The sequence below is a fragment of the Syngnathus leptorhynchus genome, chromosome 1 (genome assembly GCF_054491065.1).
Source record: "Syngnathus leptorhynchus isolate UIUO chromosome 1, UIUO_Slep, whole genome shotgun sequence".
NCBI lineage: Eukaryota > Metazoa > Chordata > Actinopteri > Syngnathiformes > Syngnathidae > Syngnathus > Syngnathus leptorhynchus.
In genome coordinates this window covers 18,216,034-18,233,919 of record NC_141195.1, presented here as the reverse complement: position 1 = coordinate 18,233,919, position 17,886 = coordinate 18,216,034, and the positions used below count along the sequence as shown (strand labels likewise).

General features: G+C 39.8%; 1 protein-coding gene across 2 annotated transcripts in view; it reads right to left on the bottom strand.

The window, feature by feature from the left end:
• dock3 (dedicator of cytokinesis 3) overlaps positions 1 to 17,886 on the bottom strand; it is a 42,920-nt gene that overhangs the window by 9,776 nt on the left and 15,258 nt on the right. For both annotated transcript variants that reach the window (XM_085919558.1, XM_085919567.1), the window contains exons 6-37: positions 17,246 to 17,394; positions 15,140 to 15,224; positions 13,666 to 13,707; positions 12,753 to 12,907; positions 12,611 to 12,692; positions 12,457 to 12,517; positions 12,030 to 12,177; positions 10,914 to 11,002; positions 9,512 to 9,637; positions 8,863 to 8,987; positions 8,582 to 8,744; positions 8,360 to 8,466; positions 8,016 to 8,187; positions 7,829 to 7,926; positions 6,627 to 6,710; positions 6,431 to 6,531; positions 6,279 to 6,360; positions 5,209 to 5,379; positions 4,466 to 4,658; positions 4,218 to 4,345; positions 3,326 to 3,472; positions 3,152 to 3,250; positions 2,986 to 3,080; positions 2,716 to 2,791; positions 2,538 to 2,638; positions 2,313 to 2,371; positions 2,082 to 2,230; positions 1,919 to 2,004; positions 979 to 1,005; positions 806 to 901; positions 378 to 438; positions 204 to 297 (exon numbers count right to left, since the gene is read on the bottom strand). In XM_085919558.1, the coding sequence (XP_085775684.1) occupies positions 204 to 297; positions 378 to 438; positions 806 to 901; positions 979 to 1,005; positions 1,919 to 2,004; positions 2,082 to 2,230; positions 2,313 to 2,371; positions 2,538 to 2,638; positions 2,716 to 2,791; positions 2,986 to 3,080; positions 3,152 to 3,250; positions 3,326 to 3,472; positions 4,218 to 4,345; positions 4,466 to 4,658; positions 5,209 to 5,379; positions 6,279 to 6,360; positions 6,431 to 6,531; positions 6,627 to 6,710; positions 7,829 to 7,926; positions 8,016 to 8,187; positions 8,360 to 8,466; positions 8,582 to 8,744; positions 8,863 to 8,987; positions 9,512 to 9,637; positions 10,914 to 11,002; positions 12,030 to 12,177; positions 12,457 to 12,517; positions 12,611 to 12,692; positions 12,753 to 12,907; positions 13,666 to 13,707; positions 15,140 to 15,224; positions 17,246 to 17,394 (3,451 nt within the window). The remainder of the gene's footprint in view (positions 1 to 203; positions 298 to 377; positions 439 to 805; positions 902 to 978; positions 1,006 to 1,918; positions 2,005 to 2,081; positions 2,231 to 2,312; positions 2,372 to 2,537; positions 2,639 to 2,715; positions 2,792 to 2,985; positions 3,081 to 3,151; positions 3,251 to 3,325; positions 3,473 to 4,217; positions 4,346 to 4,465; positions 4,659 to 5,208; positions 5,380 to 6,278; positions 6,361 to 6,430; positions 6,532 to 6,626; positions 6,711 to 7,828; positions 7,927 to 8,015; positions 8,188 to 8,359; positions 8,467 to 8,581; positions 8,745 to 8,862; positions 8,988 to 9,511; positions 9,638 to 10,913; positions 11,003 to 12,029; positions 12,178 to 12,456; positions 12,518 to 12,610; positions 12,693 to 12,752; positions 12,908 to 13,665; positions 13,708 to 15,139; positions 15,225 to 17,245; positions 17,395 to 17,886) is intronic.

The following is a 17,886-nucleotide window of genomic DNA, read 5'->3' as shown; positions in this document are numbered from 1 at the left end:
TGTGGCCAACAGCTTCTGTACTTTGTCACACTTGTTTTACAACACACTGCACTTTTTTTTAATTAACTGACAGTATCCATTTAACATTATGGTCAAGTTGGGATCTTTGTTTTACTTTTTCACGTTTATATATTCTTAGTAAAATATGTTACTCAGAGGAAATTTCACAAATCTGGCATGAATTGAGGAAGTATTTCCGATACCTGTGAAGTCTTCTGCTTGGAGGTGCAGGTCACACAGCTTATGGATGTAACGGATGTACATGTCCTCCTTGTTGACTTCCGATTTGTAGAAATTCTTAATTCGAGTTCAGAAAGTTCCTTTGAAAACGTCCATTGACGCGTAGGCACTGTAACGCTATTAAAATGATGTCTTACCGTAAAGTTGACAGAGCCGGTCATTTTTTTATTCTCGGCTTCATCTCCTTTCATGCAGTCCCTAAAGAAACAAAACGAATAGTGTTATTAATTAATGACACTATTCGAAGCAGACTGAAATGATCAAACACAACTAAGCTTCACAATTGAAACAAACGATCTTCTGGATGAATGAACAAAAAGTCCCGTAGACACCCACCATTTTTTTACGAGCAGATTGAAAAACCCTCAAGTGGGAATTCAGTTTTTATTGCACACTGCACACATTCAGGCACGCAATGGGAGATGGATGTCTAACCCGTTCAAACAAGAGTGAAAACTCCTAAAAGCGCAACACTGTTGTTTCATCTATTGTTACTGCCGTTTTTTTTCTGACCAGGTGTCCCAATACTTTTGCCCATGTAGTCACCGTGACTCTTTTAGTTCACCTGTAGTCCAGCAGTCGTTCGACAAGTCTTGTGACCGATGTGACAAAGGAAATGCCCGTCTCTCTCCAGGTCTCTTGCTCTATCTTCTCCAGTAGACTGAACACAAACAACGGTCACATGTTCTTAGTGAGGATGCAAGTCAATATTTTAATTGTGGTAGCTGTGTAACTCACCTAGGGTAAGGTCCGAACAGCTGGGTCCTAGGGTAAAAGAGACAAAAAGACAATTATATTCAACTGAGCAGATCGAAAAGCACAGTCTTCACTTATTAAAAGACCAACTGAACCCCACATTAGAAAGCGCAAGGTGACAGAGGCAAAATTAAACTTTTTGATATGCAATTGTGTTGGCAGTATGCGCAAAGAGCAAGAAAACCTGTCCTTGGACTTTTCCAACTATTCTAGGTACTATTTTTCAATTCACAGCAACTGTGGTCCTCATTTTTGCTTTTAATGATTTAGACGTCCTCACAATGACTTGTTGTTTGTGTTCCGTATATTGTCAGTTCACTTTGAAATACTGACAAAAATACTATGAACAATGTACGTATTTTTAATTCAATAGTGATTTAATATATTAAGATACTGACAAAAATACTATAAACAATGCACATATTTTTAATTCAATAGTGATTTAATATATTAGGATGAATAGATGGGTCATTTTAATGTTACTGATTATAAAATATAACAGTTATGTAATTTCTTACTGATAATATTTACCAAACCAAATTATGTGGTAGCTTAATAAAGCAATCACATTTATTGCGTTATACAAAAGAAATGAAATTCAGATGCAAACACAATTGCAGAATGTTGGTGCCCGTTTCCGTTTCTAACATGGTCCATTTGAAAAAGAGGCAGAGTGAGGGAGCTTGGGAAAAAGAGGGGATCTTTTTTTTTTGCTGTGCAGCTACACACATCATCAACTAGGAACCAAGCTGAGGTGGAAGGCAACCAACAAATCAGCCAGGGCAAATGTAGCTCCATAGGAAACCGCGACAGTGGGTGACGGTAGACAATACGTGAAAGGAAACAAAAACATGGATGGTTTTTGGATGACCTTTTAAACATCACAACATCTTGAATGTCATCAAGCAATTTTGACACTCACAAAAGACTGAAGAGCTCCCTGTGGTTATCGTCGCCTTTGCCATCCGACACCATACTGTCCAGCTTATCCATCAGTTCCGCTTCCACCTACCGACAACACAGCCGCAATCAGGTAAATCGTTTCTTTGCTATGAGTCGAAAACTGCAACAAATGTCAAGGTGACCTGTTTGAAGTTTCCATTTTTCCTCTGCTCCCAATCCATCATGTCATGGAAAATTGGAATCATTATGTTTCGAACTTCAGTCTGAGGGACCAGGGTGACTCCCAGAAAGGGGCCCATCATTCCTGGAATGAAGTGAGGTTTGTTGTCACCTGAATGAAAAACACAAAACCATCATTTAGTATCATATGCTGTGATTTTAAGCTTCGTCATGTCATACAGTATGAGTCCAACCTAATTTTTGCCACATGCTGAAGAGCTCATACGCCATCAGTACTCTCATATCTCCATACCTGCAAAAAGAGACAAGTCAAACATTATTAACTTACGTGTCCCATGAGCAAATATCATCAAAAGGTCGATTGGCTTTGATTCTGACGAGGACATCACATTTTTTTAAATAGTGATAGTCATCCATATGCAATAGGAAACGCTGCAAACTACATGCGAGTTGCTTACTTGTCCAGAACTTTCTTTCTCTTGGTGAGCCCAAGCGCCTCGAGCTGCAGACTGGGCTGATTGATGTAGAGCACGGTCAGGCTAAAAAAGGAGTTCCACACCTAACAAAGGAAAACAAAGACCATGCGCGTCATGGACATGTATTGTCAGAGGTTTCGCGCAATTACACCTGACGCACCTTGAAATCGAAATCGGCCTCGGAAAAGTTCTTGTGCAGCGCCGGGGAAAGAAGTTGCGTTGTCACAACGATGATGCTGCGGAACATAAAACGGTCATTGTCATTTCCGAAACAAAGGTAGATACCGAAAATAGATGACGAGGATCGTAGCATAAGTGTAACCTTCACAGCAAAGTCATTTGAAGAAAGTCTTGATCAAATGGCAGCTTATGTTTCTGAACTATCAATGGCACGAGGACTGCACATCACGAAGAAAGACGTTTGACTCACTGACTGGTAAGAAGTCTCATGACACTCCAATCTCGAGGGAAGATTGTCAGTTTCATCAGGTTGCGGAATACACAGAAGATCTTTAACAGGAACTCCTTGAGATGATACATAATGTCATTTCGGGATAAGGCAAGCAAATTTCAAATTGTTAGTCAGGTTTTCCCACTTTGAGTTCCTCCTTGCTATGGAAGTTGTTAAGTAGATGGTGAAAGTGGATCTCCGTCATCTGTCGGAGCAGAGAAAGAAGACAGGACACGTACTCCCCCTAGAGGAGACCAAATTACACATCTAAGTTTGCTAATGGTTTTGTTTACGCATGAGAAGGGTTGATTTGACCTACCGTGATCTCAGCGGTACACTGAGGGCAGCGTTGTCCTCTGGATGTCTCCACAGAGTGAGACTTGCTCATGATTGATAAGAGAGTCTGGAGCAACACGTCCAAGAGGCTCTCCACCATCATCTCCACTTCCTCCTGAACAGACGACTCCTGAGGGTAGGTGAGTTAAAGTGTCACTTTAATGCATTTTGAATATAAACCGCTAACATCCGAGATAAAGTGATTCTCAAAGTGTGTTACGAGTACCACCGAAGATATGTGGGCTCCCTCTAGTGGTACAGAAAGAAATTACTTAATTAAACGACAAACTCTAGTCCAGTTATATTTCCTGTTGGAGTAGAATACATTTGTAGTTCATCACTTTGAATTGTTTGCTTTCAAACTTTTATTCAGGCATAATCTGTATCTGTAATTGGTATTTGCAATACATTTTGAATAATTATTTAAATACAGTTGTTATTTTGTTATATTTAAATTGATGAGCATTTTGTAAACTTAATTTTATAGTACTTTGTAGAATTAAGATTACTTTGAATATATTTGGATACACTGAACCCGCTCCCAAATCAATCCTGATCCTGTGTTATCTGTGTCATCAAGTTGATTGCGCAATATTTAGATGATTTTTAGTAATGTTTCTATGCATTTCAGAGTATTTCCAGGAGTATTTGAATATATCCAGCATTGTTTAGATCACATTGTACATGAACGCTTGGGCCTACTACACATCTGTATTTTAATTTTCGTCATTATGATGATACTTGGAGAGCAAGTATTTTGGGAGTTTGTACTTGGCATAGAGAACAACCGTCTAGACAAGTCAATTGGAGGACAACTGTCTGCTCAATTTGATTGAAAGAATAGCCCCTATTGTTTGCGTGACAATGCACCATACCATAGAGCTGCTTTTGATGATGGAAAAAATGCTGCTAAGGATCCCAGAACAGATAAGCAGCTCCCTCTGCTGGCGCAAGTGCAAGTGAATGTGGTGCAGAACAACTGGAAGTAAAATGCTTCGAGACTCTGAGGAAAACACAAGAAAACGGGGAGGAATGCACTTTGAATGATCTCTACAGTAAAAATCTCAAATACACGGATATTGTACATTGAACTATGATCTCATTTTCACAGAAAGGTTCTCACCAGGAAAGAAGAACAGACGGCTTTCAACGGTGCGTGCGATCGACTGCAGTTTGACAACATCCATTGACTGGCCAATGTCAACCGTGCTGGGCATACTTCCGAGGGTTCCGCGGACATATTCGGCCACCTCCTGAACCGTGAACATCTGCAGCAGCTCATCAAAGATATCAGGGAAGCTGTTCAACAGAGCCGCCTGTGAGGTGAACAAAAACAAGGAGAATGTTTGAACACAATACAGAAAACTCAGTCATGGAAAACATTGTGGTGTTAGAAAATAGCTAGTTATTCGAATTCCGGTTGACAAAGTTGCTAAAGCAAGCTGTCACTTTAGGTTTACAGTACTCCGGTCAGTGTCAAAACAGGAGAAAGGGTGTTGAGGATAAACCTCAACGGCAGTTCATGTCTAACAGTTGTGGGACCAGCGCATAATGTTGTGACTTACTGAGAGTGACGACAGACCTGGAGCGTTACCACAGAGACATGCAGCCGATCACACCCCTCCAAGATCAAGCCAAGAAAGGTGCAAAATAGGATAATGGACAAAATGAAACAGAAAACATTTTTTTTTTTAAAGAAACAACACAAAAATGAATACATGAAACAAATGTAAACTGTGAGTGAGTGAGTGAGTGAGTGATCAAATGTAAACAATGAGAAATACAAATGTAAACAATGAGAAATAAAACTTCCAAAGAAAAGGTAATGTATGCACACAGACAGCGAATGGTGGTTTCTATTCAAACCTGCGTGAAGACCAGATTCTCTGAGCTGCGACTGTCCAGGCTCAGCACAAAGCGGATGGACTGAAAGAGCTCCTGGATGCTTGCTCGAAACTGCTCTTCCTCCATCCCGCAAGTGGCCCGCGCATACAGAATTCTGGACTGGACGATGAACTTGAACAGGTACTCCAGAGCCTGAGGGAAGAAGTGAACAAAAGGTTTTTTAATAAACATCTTGACATAATCTGAAAGCCTGAGGAGGCGTCAATTATTTGGTGTGCACTCGCTACGAGAGCTTTGCCAGCTAGTATGGAATATCCACCTCTGGAAAATTAAAAAACAAATGCCAGCCATTTATCATCATAAGACAAGCAAACAGAAACAGAGAAACAACAACAGAGAATTGATTTTAGAGGTGGAGTCACATAAGGCATGACTGTTCAATACTTAAGCTTATCACCTTGTTTTGTCTTTTTGATTTGTAAATGAATACATATTCTAATATTCTCACAAATGCCCTCTGGAATGAAAAATATCAAGTCTATGGAAATGCTGTACCGGGCACAAGACAATATCTTGCAAATTCACTTCCTGAGGCATCATATTGCATCTCGTAAAGCCATTACTTTTGACCATTTCCTGCTTCCATACTAATCAATTGATTAATTGATTGAATCATGAAAAATTCTCTGGGCTCTTAGTTTCATGACTTGCGTGGAGTGCAGAGGCAGGTTAGAATAGGTGTTGGTAAGTGCAGATGCATGAAAGCCACATTTGCGCCGTTGTGGGTGTGAGCACATTCCACTTAATTTGCTACCAATCAAAGCAGCTTCTCTCATTCCCTTTAAATGTCACACAAAAGTCAAGATGACTTTCTGCCACCACATTATCAGAAGCGCCAGATGCATGTCAACGGGCACACCGTTGCTACGCCTGAATATTCACCTTTGCCCAGAACGGTCAGATAAATTCTTAAACTGGTATCTTCACGGAAATCAGAACACGTCAGCCTTTCCGCAAGCTACCAAAATCGAGCCCTCGGTCCTTCTTGAAAATGAACCACATCGAGTAGTGTAGCATACAGTAATCTTTACCCTCATGGCCTCTTGGATGTGGTCTTGTCGGACGACCTCAGCCGAACGGTCCATGTACCACTTCAGGCATCGAATAAGCTCCCTGCAAGCATATTGTTATAAATCATGTTTATGAAGACTTAGCAAAGAGATGGAATCAAATGTTTACGTACTTGTATGCCAAGGCTCCAGCAAAGTGGTTTTGGATATAAGAATCCATGACAGGGCGGAAGTGGTAGAAACGACTGTCCCTGAGCAAGTTGATAATAAATACCTGGTCAAAGATGAGAGATTTATATTTTATTGATCATTCATATACTAAAGATAAACAATTGTAAAATAATAATATTGTTGTTATAATTGTCCTACCAGAGACTGAAAAACCAGAGGTCCATATTTATCAGTGTTGTCATCTAAAAGACAGAAGAGGGTGTCCAGGACATCTCGTAGGAACTGTGGGAATGAAAAGGATCAAATGTCTGCACAGTCAGCAACAATTTAAAAATAGAACAGGACCATTTGCATAAATTGTATTTTATTTCAATCTATATTTGAGGAATGAATTGGAATCCCTTTTTTATTATTATTGGTATATTTTAGTCTATATTTTTTATCTTAGAAGTAAATTTTTGTAGTCATTCAGGAAAAAAAGGGTTTAATCAAAATAAAACATTTGGAAAGATTTGCTTTTACTTTGAAAAACAATCACCGCACCACTAACTGAATCAGTTTTAAACAGTTTACGTGTTACTTAATTGCTTTTACTACCAAATCATAACCATAATTTTTAATTATGTTGATTTTTTTTCACTTTTAACCAAAGCTGTCAAAATTGACAACTATTTTATTAATCACATAATCGCTGAAAGACATTTTTTACCTTAGAATAAAATTTCTGTAGTCATTCATGAAAAAACAGATTAATTCTGTGATTAATCAAAATAAGACATTTGCAAATATCTGCTTTTACTTGACAAAACAATAACCGCACAACTAAATGAATCAGTTTTAAACAATTTGGTGTGTACAACATTGATCTCTCTTGTGTGATATTTAGTATTTCGTTTTTATTTTGATGCACGAATGGAGTGGGCTGTGTTCCAATTTGGCCTTCCACAAAAGTTATTTTGTAATGTCTGTCAAATCAAAACAATTATCAGCATATTGAGCAACTCATACATTGCAAGGTCACTGATTGGATGTATGCTGTAGGAGACAAATCTATTAAAGAAGGTCACTTGAGAATAAAGATTTGACTTCATTCATCTCAAAAATCTTGAGGCACATCTCCTAATATCAACAAGACTCCTGCTTTGACAAAAAAATATATATTAATAATGCAACCGAGGCCAATTGGTCGACTGTGTCTAATTCTCTTGCTATTTAATCATGAAGTGTACAATTAGTGAAGTCATACTTCAATATTGGCCGAATAAGATGAAATGTCACATCTGCTGAAGGTTAATATCTCAGAATATGTGTGTCAAACGTAATTAATACACCCTGCAGCTTTACATAGGCCAAATTGCTTATGACTTTAGTAGGTAATGAATATATTTGACAGCACTGACCTTGACAATCTCCTCTCCACTGATCTGACGCAACCGACCAAGGATGTCCAGAACCCTGTCTGGGTGGGTCTTCCAATTCAGAAGGGCCAATAGGTCCACTAAAAGCAGGACGCAACCAAATCAAACTGTCAAACGTATGAAATACCAGGTCATAAAGTATATTCTAATAAGACCAAGCTATCTTTACCATTCTGTGTGAGTTTGGTGGAGCAGAGTATGGTGGAGACCCAAAAGGTCTCTTTTGGGCTTCTCTGGAATGGCAGATTAGCCGGCAGGTTGGGACAACTGTTGAAGTCCTCCTTGCAGCAAGGCAGGCTGAGGTACAGGCCTTGGTTACTGAAGGTGGCGCTCTCATCACACTGCAGACAGACAGACAGACAGACAGACAGACAGGAATCTGTTGGTCTTTCAAAAAGTGTCAAAGAGAAGCCTAGGTTTCTTTGAACGTGATGGAAAAACAGGACAACTGAAATGATCCGGAACTGTCTACAACCCTTTCCTAGAGCTGCTTTTTGTGGAACTGGATCTCACCTTGTAGACGTACAGCTCGTGGCTCTCGTCCGACAGTGTGGTCCCATCCTCTCTCATCAGGGGAGTGAAAGCAAAGCCGAAAAGTTTCTTCTCCCCTTTGTCTTTAGCTGAAATGACATAGATGTCAGCGACATGCTTCATAAACCACTCTGACCTAATCAGACTCATGAAATGAGAGACTGGCCGGACCGGGCCGCCTCTGGCCTACAGAGACTGACTCACTGGAGCAGTGTCTGAACTCGAAGCGGAGGTGAGACCCTCGGAAACGATCTATGGGAATGGGAAGTTTGACCATCTCACTCCAGCGAGGGCTGTTGTTGTGGTAGAGGACAAAGGAGCGATAGTCAGTCATGTTTGGCTCCCCGCTGCCCAAACTGATGCAGTCCTGCAAAGGAAAGACGCAGAGCAAGTAATGAGCGGAAGCAGAGGGGAGAACTAACGCACTTATCATGACTAATGAAATGGAAATCTGCTGAATGAATCACATTTAACACGTGTCATACTTTGAGAGTATCCCCATCGGCGTAGAGGACATAGAGCGTCACTTCGATGTTCTTCTGGACGCTCTTGCCACCCCGCTCAAACTCGCCTCGTTCCAGAGTCAAGTACAAGTCATTGCGAATGTCACCTATGAGAATCCAAACGGAGAGAGAAAAATGATACAATGAGCTAAAGGTGCATTGCATTACAGGTGACTATTGAAGAGCCGGGCGGATAGCAAAGGTCAGTTGAATCATGTATATTTAAGTGGCTTCTATTGGGGCATGAGTTACAAAAAACGGTGGGTGGGTAGTATTTCGGGTTTTCCTTTCACAATCCAAAGACATGCACGGTTGGCCAATTGACCACTCTGAATTGTCCGTCGGTGTCATTATGAGCGTGAGTTGTTTGTGTGACTTGACTGCTCTGCCTACTGCCCGAAGTAAGCTCTAGCGTGCTGGCGACCATCGATAATGGATGGATGTTCATATTGACATCGTGCTGTATGCTCCTCTCCTATTTCCACTTCCTTCCCCCTCTTCATCCTTTCCACATCCTTCTCCTCTATCATCAGCATCCTGTGTAAACTGATCCCCGACCTTCCACTGCCCTCCTCTTCTGGTCCCAAGCCCGCTCCATGCTCAATACGCCCACTGCTCTTTGCCTACTTACCTGGCATGATAACATCTGGAAAACCCAGTTTGCGTGTGAGTGCCAAGGCTCGGTTGAACACAGCCTGGTTCTCCCGTCTGATCTGCTCCAACTCGCCCCTCAACAGCTGCAGAGAAATGATGAGGCCTGAAAGCAAAGTGGGTTGTGAGAAGAAGTGGAAGGAGGGAGGCAGTGGGATAAAGGGGGGGGGCAGAGGAAGGGAGGACAGAGGGTTATTTAAAGGACATTAGTCAGAGTGTGAGGGAGGACATGACAGACAGAAGGGCGGTATAGATAAATGAGATGCGAACAACCAGATGAGATGAAGCGGGCTGAGAAATATGTTGCAATAAGGAAAAGGGAAAATGTTGGCATTGCAAACAATTGTTGACAGATTTGAGTGAATCGGACGTTACGGTGAGAACTAGCTATGGAGGGCACTGATGAGCTTATCTGTTTGTTGCAGCCTTATTATCAAATAGGCATTGCGAGCACAGTAAGAGATCTGTGTGACTAAATTATTCTATTAATAACTAGAACACAACTTCATTTTGTCTGATTAAGGATCTCTTCTCGATGCCTGGGGGCAGAGCTAAGTAGCGTAGCCATGAATTGTACTCAACTAAAAGTGCTATTACTTTAGAATTATAGAAGTCAATTAAAAATAAAAAGGAGGCATCCAAATAATTACTTCAGTATTCAGTGGGAAAAATACTCAAGTACTGAGAAAATTATGAGTAACTTCTGAATTAATATTCTACCAAACTGACAAGACTAAAATATAAAATGGGACCGTGAAAATTCAGTAATAATAATAGTTCAATAATATCACTGACAGAAACAAAACATTTAATCTTTATGAAATAAAATGAAATCCAATCTTGCCACATTATGTGAAAAGGAGTCTCAAGGCAGAAGTCTTTTTGGCAAACCACAACGTTTAGATTATGAAAGAATAGATGAGAAGATAAAACTAGCAAGTGGAATGAATAAAACTACAATATTTTTGGAACAAAATGACTCAAAACAAAGTCAAACATTTGCTGCACTGAAACTAAACAAATTTTAAAAAATGACTTAATTAAAGCAGAATTTCTCCATGTGGCACAAAAAATAGGAATCACTGATATTATCTTAAACGTAGCACGTTCATTTGATCCACAGTTGCAAAACTTTGTGGGTATTCTCATGTATCTGTACCAGTACTAAAATGTAACGATTTATACTTGGTCTGAAAAAAATGGTATGGACGCATTCCTAATCTCATTAATTGAACTGAAATTGGACTAGTAAAAAGAGTGACCTAAACCACTCGTGACTGTGGTTTAAAATAAAACATGGCGACAATTTAACCATATGATGCAAAAAACAGAGTGATGACATCCCCTCCTCTGTAAGCAAGACTGACGTTAAATCTGTTTACCATAATTGGTGCTGGGAGCGGAGTATTTGGTGTTAGACTTGCGGATGATGTTTTCGTGGACCTGGTACCACTCGTTCTCGTTGTTACATCTGGAGAGAAAAACAGGCAGCTAGGGCGGTCGGCAGCAAAGCCATTAACGGAACAGATGGGCGAGGAGGAATCGTACACATGGGGACTGCGCGAACAGCATGTGTCCCTAAACTGATTTCCTCCTGGAGAAAAGGTAGCAGCATGGGGGAGTTGCTATCAAGTAGCACGTCAGCACCGGCGCTCTGTGCGCTAAACAAAGCTGACAGCCGGCTCTCGACCAGTCTTTTTCATTACTGTGGGTCTGAAGGCCCCTGGGAAAGGCATGGGGGGGAAACGCATAGCCTTATAGGAGCCGACAGTTTGGAGGCAGCACAGCATTGAATCACGGCTTGCCTCTTTCCAAGCCAAGAACTCTTTGCCTTAGCGGAAGGGCCCATAAAAGCGCTCTTTGTTCTGGAGCGCTTTCTTCTAAGCAAAATCCCTGAAAACGCAACCATGTCCCTGATGCCTCTGTGACCTCTGCCTGAAAGAGGCCACGCTGTCACAGTTGATGAACTGAAAAAAAAAATGCTGAGCTGTTTTTTATCATGTTTGATTGACACTCTAGCTTTGTACAGCAATCTGTATACGGTGCTTCGCCTTAGTCTTTCTTCCCTCTGTCAAGGACTTTCCATGACACTGTTCAACACATTTTAAAAAAAAAATTTAATGAGAGCTTCAAGCAGATTTTTTTTGTTTTGGGTTCATTCCAAAGTTGCCCTCATCTCTTTTTTCATCTAGCGCATCAGGTTTTCATAATAATAATAGCAATAATAATAATAATCATCATCATCATAATCATAATCAAATAACAATAATAAGTCATATGTAACTATGTAACATAATGTATTTATTAATATTTCGGAATTAAGGGTTAAGTTCAGCAACAGGTGGACATTATATCAGTGTGTGTGTGTGTGTGTGTGTGTGTGTGTGTGTGTGTGTGTGTGTGTGTGTGTGTGTGTGTGTGTGTGTGTGTGTGTGTGTGTGTGTGTGTGTGTGTGTGCGTGTGTGTGTGCGTGCACGTGTGTGTGCTGTAAGACTCACGTATAAACTTTGAGCACAAAGTCCTTCTCCTCTTTGAGGTCAGTGATGGTATGGAAAACATCACTCATTGCAAGAACGGCGCAGCCATACGGTCTTCGATACATCACGTGAGGTGGGCCTTTCTTTGAGTCATTCAGAAGCATGCGGCCTGGACAAACAAACAAAAGAGACAAGTTCACTGAAAGGACGCATCATGGCAGCACCATCACGGTCAAAATGAAAACAATTGACCAATGTTCACAATTATTTTTGATCAATACTGGTATCAGGATTATCAATCACAGTTCTTTATTAAGTCTTTATTATTTAAGTCAAAACATTTATTTTTACTGCACTACTTTTTAACAATTATGGTTTATTTATCAAAAATATGATTATGATTAAAATGGTTTAGTTGTGCAGCCCTAACACACAGTGAGTACCGTACCAGTTCTCATGACATGTGCAACAATGTACAGGTCTCTCTTCAAGTCTTTACTGCTTAGGTCCTGCAGAGCAACATGGACAAGTTAGAAAGGAAAAAAAAAAAACATGTCCCCATCTAAACCTCTCAATTTAATCCAACAGGTGGAATGTGTTACCGTGAAGAGAGCACAAAGACGATCAACCTTCTCCGGATTCTTTGGTCCTCCATTTTTGTTGAGTTTCACCATGAACTTTTCACTGCAAAGCAAGAACGTTTAGCAATATGCCTTGCTCTCGGTCTCGGCTGTGTTTGTGTACCTGATCTGCTTGGCCTCTCGAGTGTCATACAGGGAGAAGAAGACGTCAGCGTCCTCGCTGATGCTGTTGTAAGTGAAGCTCTTCAGATTGATGAAGAGATGGTGTGACACCGGGACACGGCAACTGTCGCCGTGACGTGGTCTCACGTTGTCAGCCTAACAGCGAAGGGAACCAAAATTGCCGGCAAATTCAAACTCATTATTCAGCGTTACAGTCGATCAACAGAGGGGGCCCATTCAATTTTGATGCGGAGGTTTCTTTGTTTTTTGTTTGTTTGAACATTACAAGGTCATTTTGGGAAATATCCCGGAATTTCATCAATGAAAAAAGGAGAGTTGACTTGTTCTTTGTATAGCTGTTTGGACAACTAGTGATCCCGATCTAGTATGTAAATGAGATATACATGAAGCTGGGGGCTCCAGGAAAAAAAAACGATGCCAAGGCTGCTTTGACACTTTTCAACATTGATTTACTAAAAAACACTAAAGAAGCAACGTGACAAGAATGTACAAAAATGACGACAGTCTGTCAAAAGGGTAAATCTGGTTGGCATTGGTTTTGAGAATCACATGAGGGGTTCCGGAAAGATTTATTTTTTGTGGAGGAAAAATGCACTGTTGAGGCAACACTTTTGTGTGATATTGTCTTTTTAATCTGGTTTAAAAAAAAACACACCTTCAAATTAGAATAAAACAATGATTAACTTGATTATTAGAATTAAAATTACTGGAACATTGTGGCGTCGTTTGCCTGAATAAGGGGGACCTGAATATTGCAAATGGGCCCAAGGCCGTAGTTTGACCACCCCGGACAGAAAGACTAAATCAAAATCATAACATCCATATATTATGTAATCAGCTATATCTATCTGAATCCTGGACAACAAATGAAAAAAATGTTGAGTCAAATGTACCTGGGTTGTGCTTTGCTGACCACAGTGTCTGCTGGAAACATGCTAAAAGAAAAGAAAAAAAAACATGAAGGTCACAAGAGAGACCAGTCAAGTCATTGCTGCCTCCTCCCACAAAAGCTTTGAACTTATTTACCTCAGCGTAGCTTCAGACAAGCACTAGCTCATGCCTTTGCCTATACTCGAAATGGGACAACGTTTCACTTTCACCTACGTATGGTGCAGAGCGGCTACAAGCACTAAAAGGAGCCACGCGTGGGAAGGACGAGGACAAAGCCGCTACCGCCCACACGCATCACAGCAGCCCAAAAGAGCTCCTCTCCTCAACCTACCTGAAAAGGTGCCAGAGCCGGAGCCCTGCCAAAAACAAGCTTGTGCTCATCAAGTACATTTTTTGCAGGGACAAACCGCAAACCTCCTTGCGATTCATGAATAGTTTGTGAGGTGGAAAAAAAAATCTAAGAAACATCATGGAAGGTTTTTTGTTCCATTATTATTCCGTTGTTTAATCCGATACTGTAAATCCAACATAATGTACACAATCGAGCAAAAACCCATGATCCTTTTGGTTCGTGTGTAACCTTTATTTGCATATACAGTATATGTATATTTCATGTATTTATTTCTATAGTGTCAAGATAAATTGAGTGCTTAAGTAGTGCAGTCCACAGGATTACATATAAAACCACAGATTTACGAGCATTATTGTTGTAATCCGATTTATGCCTTATTGACTTCTATTTATGCCATCCTTGTTTGATGGAAATTTGTGACGTTGTTATAGTGAACGCAAGACCGCAAGTCAAAGTGTTTAGTTAGCAACTCCAATTAAAGTAGATAACTAAACTGTCATCAATATTAATTTCTAAAACCAAAACGTTTTTGCATAGTAAATCTGCTATTGTTTATTAATGAATGTATTGTATATGTTTGTTAAAGAAACAATATAGGAAGAGGACCTTGAGGAAAAAAAAGGCTTATTAAATAGCAATGGCAATAATGGATGTCTATGACAAATGTTCGCATTTCCAAATGGTTCAGCTCTAGTCTTTTCCCATCACCTGTCAGTTTACATTACATCTGCATTGCTGGCTTGCAAGGGTCACGTGCCTGCAAGTGAAAGGACACACTCAATATGGCGGTGGAAGGACCATGCAGGACAGATCACAGCAGGCTGATCCAACAGCAAGCAGAATGTGCTCTGTCTCGTGAGTCACCTTCTTACGGATGATTTGATAATTGGTACACTTATTTACACAGCCAACAAACACATACAGTAAAATCTGGCTACAGAGTTCCAAGCATGCCAAAAATCCCTTTTATTGCTGCAGATGTAGTACTACATACATTCCACAGGCAAGGAATACTTTATAATTTAGAGACCACTAATTCACATGTTTAATTTATTGCATTCACTAATTTATGGGGTGGGTTTGTGGAGAATGCAATGGCTCAAGAATAATTGCGGGCAACATACCAATTTGTAAAGCTCAGATATGCTGATCTGGTCCGGGTCCACCATTTCAAACTCTTTCCTGGGTACAAGGTCTATGCCAAGGTGCCTGGTGTGAGAAAAATGATTGAAGTTAAGCTGTGCAGTACAAGAAACCACCACGTCTGACAAACGTTTTGAAGTTTGATTCTTTGTAAGCCCATGTGTGTGTGTGTGTGTGTGTGTGTGTGTGTGTGTGTGTGTGTGTGTGTGTGTGTGTGTGTGTGTGTGTGTGTGTGTGTGTCCGCCATGAGTCTACCCACGAGTATGCAACAAATGATGACACCTTGCAAGGCTTCTGTCACTGATTGCTTGTTTTTCTGGTCACTCCATATGAATATAATCAAATTAGACGACTGTTTTTGTATTTTTACAAAAATGCACTCTTTTAGTTCAGTTCTTAGTTTCAATATTAACTTTAGGTTTTTATATAAATACTGTCTCATAAACTATTTGTTGTGTGCAAGTTCTTTTTTAAAAAGAAAAAAATAGGCCAAGCAGTAACACCAAAAGAATTGCATTTACTTGTATAATAAATCACAAATGCTTTTATAATAAATTAAATTACAAAGATGAAAATAAAGGACATTTTTGCTATAATTGTAGTTAGGTTAAGTTTGCTTTATTAACCTAAAATGTATTTTCAGTTAATTTTCATTGTTTCTTTCAAAGACATTTCATTTTGATTTTATTTCATTACCTTTTCTTCAATTTTAGTTTGATTTATTTTGTTACTTTTTGCTAACTACAAGTTATTTCCAAAATGTGGCAAACGGGGATGATTTATTTCAATTGCAAACTGCCGCCTTTAAATGCTCCACGCCAGTGGCGCATGCACCACACCATCGCTGACTCTTTTCTGTACATAATGTACAGCCTCAAAGAACAGCTGTGATACGTTGGCCATGAAATGCTAAGTGCGCCCTGCAGTGCACTGACCTCAACAACCAGTTAGCTCGTTTTATTACCGAGTTTATGTTTCCAAATCCATACTAACAATTCAAATTGTCTCTATTTTACGACGTAGCAAATCGTAATGCCAGCATTGGCAAATCAAGCTCCGCCTCAATCGAGCTGCACTTTGTCTTTATCTGCTCTACGGATGTCTGTCACTGCTCTGTTAGATTTGAGAAGTGGCAGCAGAGGGAATATGGCCTTACAGTTCCTCCAGGGAGGAGTGCAGTGACTTGAATCCGCTTGACACACACTCATCAACAAGCACAACTTGAAAACGTACTTGGACAGACAGTAAGGAAAATGCTAAATCAGTCGAAACGTACTCTGACTAATTCTTCATCACAGAGTGTGAGAATAACTTCAAGATGATGAATATAATTACAGTGGAGAAGAAATCATCTATGATGCATATATATCATCTTCACTTTTTCATATTCTTGCTTCTCTAAATAACCTAAAACTGAATCACTGAACCACAGTAATATAGATCTGTAAAAAATTGGGACAACAACAAACTGTCAGTTAAGGCTGGGCAACAATATAACAAAATAATAATCATGATTATTTTTGATTGGTCCTGAAACCACAATTGATGATTTTTTTTTGAAAACCTTAGTATTTATGCAACTACCAAAACACAAATCTAACTTGAAAGAACCACCCGAAAATAAATTAGTAACAAGTACAATAATATATTAAAACGATAGCAAAGAAAAAAAACAATAAATAAATACTTGCTGTTGCTGCCATGCTATAAACTGTAAAACAAAGTACATGTTGTATATATAAATTGTGTGTAAATCTTTTTGTTTTTGTATTTAGGTGTAAAGTCAGCTCTAATTGAGTTAATAAACAATTCAAAGCAAACTTGCAGAGGGCATACACATTTGTAGTTTTTCTTTGATTATAATGTTTTATGATTTTGAGGAGCCAAAAATTTAGGATTCCAGCCCTACGGTCAGCCTGCTGTGGTTTTCTTTTTTTCTCCCTCTCGCTTCTATGATGGCTGCTTTTATAATTGGTCTAATTGTGGCTATCGCTGCTGTGACAATGTCATTTCCCTCACGAGATGATTAAAGTATCCATTGATGTAAGACATATGATAATCATCTACTAAGTAAAGGAGAAACTCACTCATTGCCCCAGTCGAGGCGTACAGTGATGTGCCGCTTGATCTCACGGGTCTGGTCCTGAGCGAGGTGACCTTGGATGAGCTGCCGACGTAAGTCGATGAGCTCGTTCATCACATGACGCAGCTTGTGGAACAGATCCACCTTATGCTTCTGTGAAATCAGCCACAAATCCTTGATTAGCACACATTACAAGAATCGTTGATATGTTGCCTGGAGATATTAAATGTTCAAAAGCCAGGTTTTGTCATGAAAAAAACAAAACAGGTCATGATAAATCATTTTGCCATTTTTTGCACCATGTGGTCTATAAATTAAACTTTTGTTCCTTCATCTTTTTACGTGGGAAAGTAAAAATATCCAACCGAGACAACATTGTTGCACACATTTAGCCAATCACATTCAAAACTATGGTTGCTTTTCCTGCTTTTTTTGCTTTCCAGCAGAAAACTAAAATGTTAAATGGCTGACTGCTATTTCAAACAGTTCTTAATTCTCTCCAGAGTGCCTTAGGCACCAGTTTCAAGTGAAGAAAAACAACCCAAATGCATGATGCATGCATTCATTATCCATTGGGGAACCATGTACTAAAGTAGGTCACAAACCAAAACAAGTTTTCATTAGCAGAATTTGGACTGCTTATCG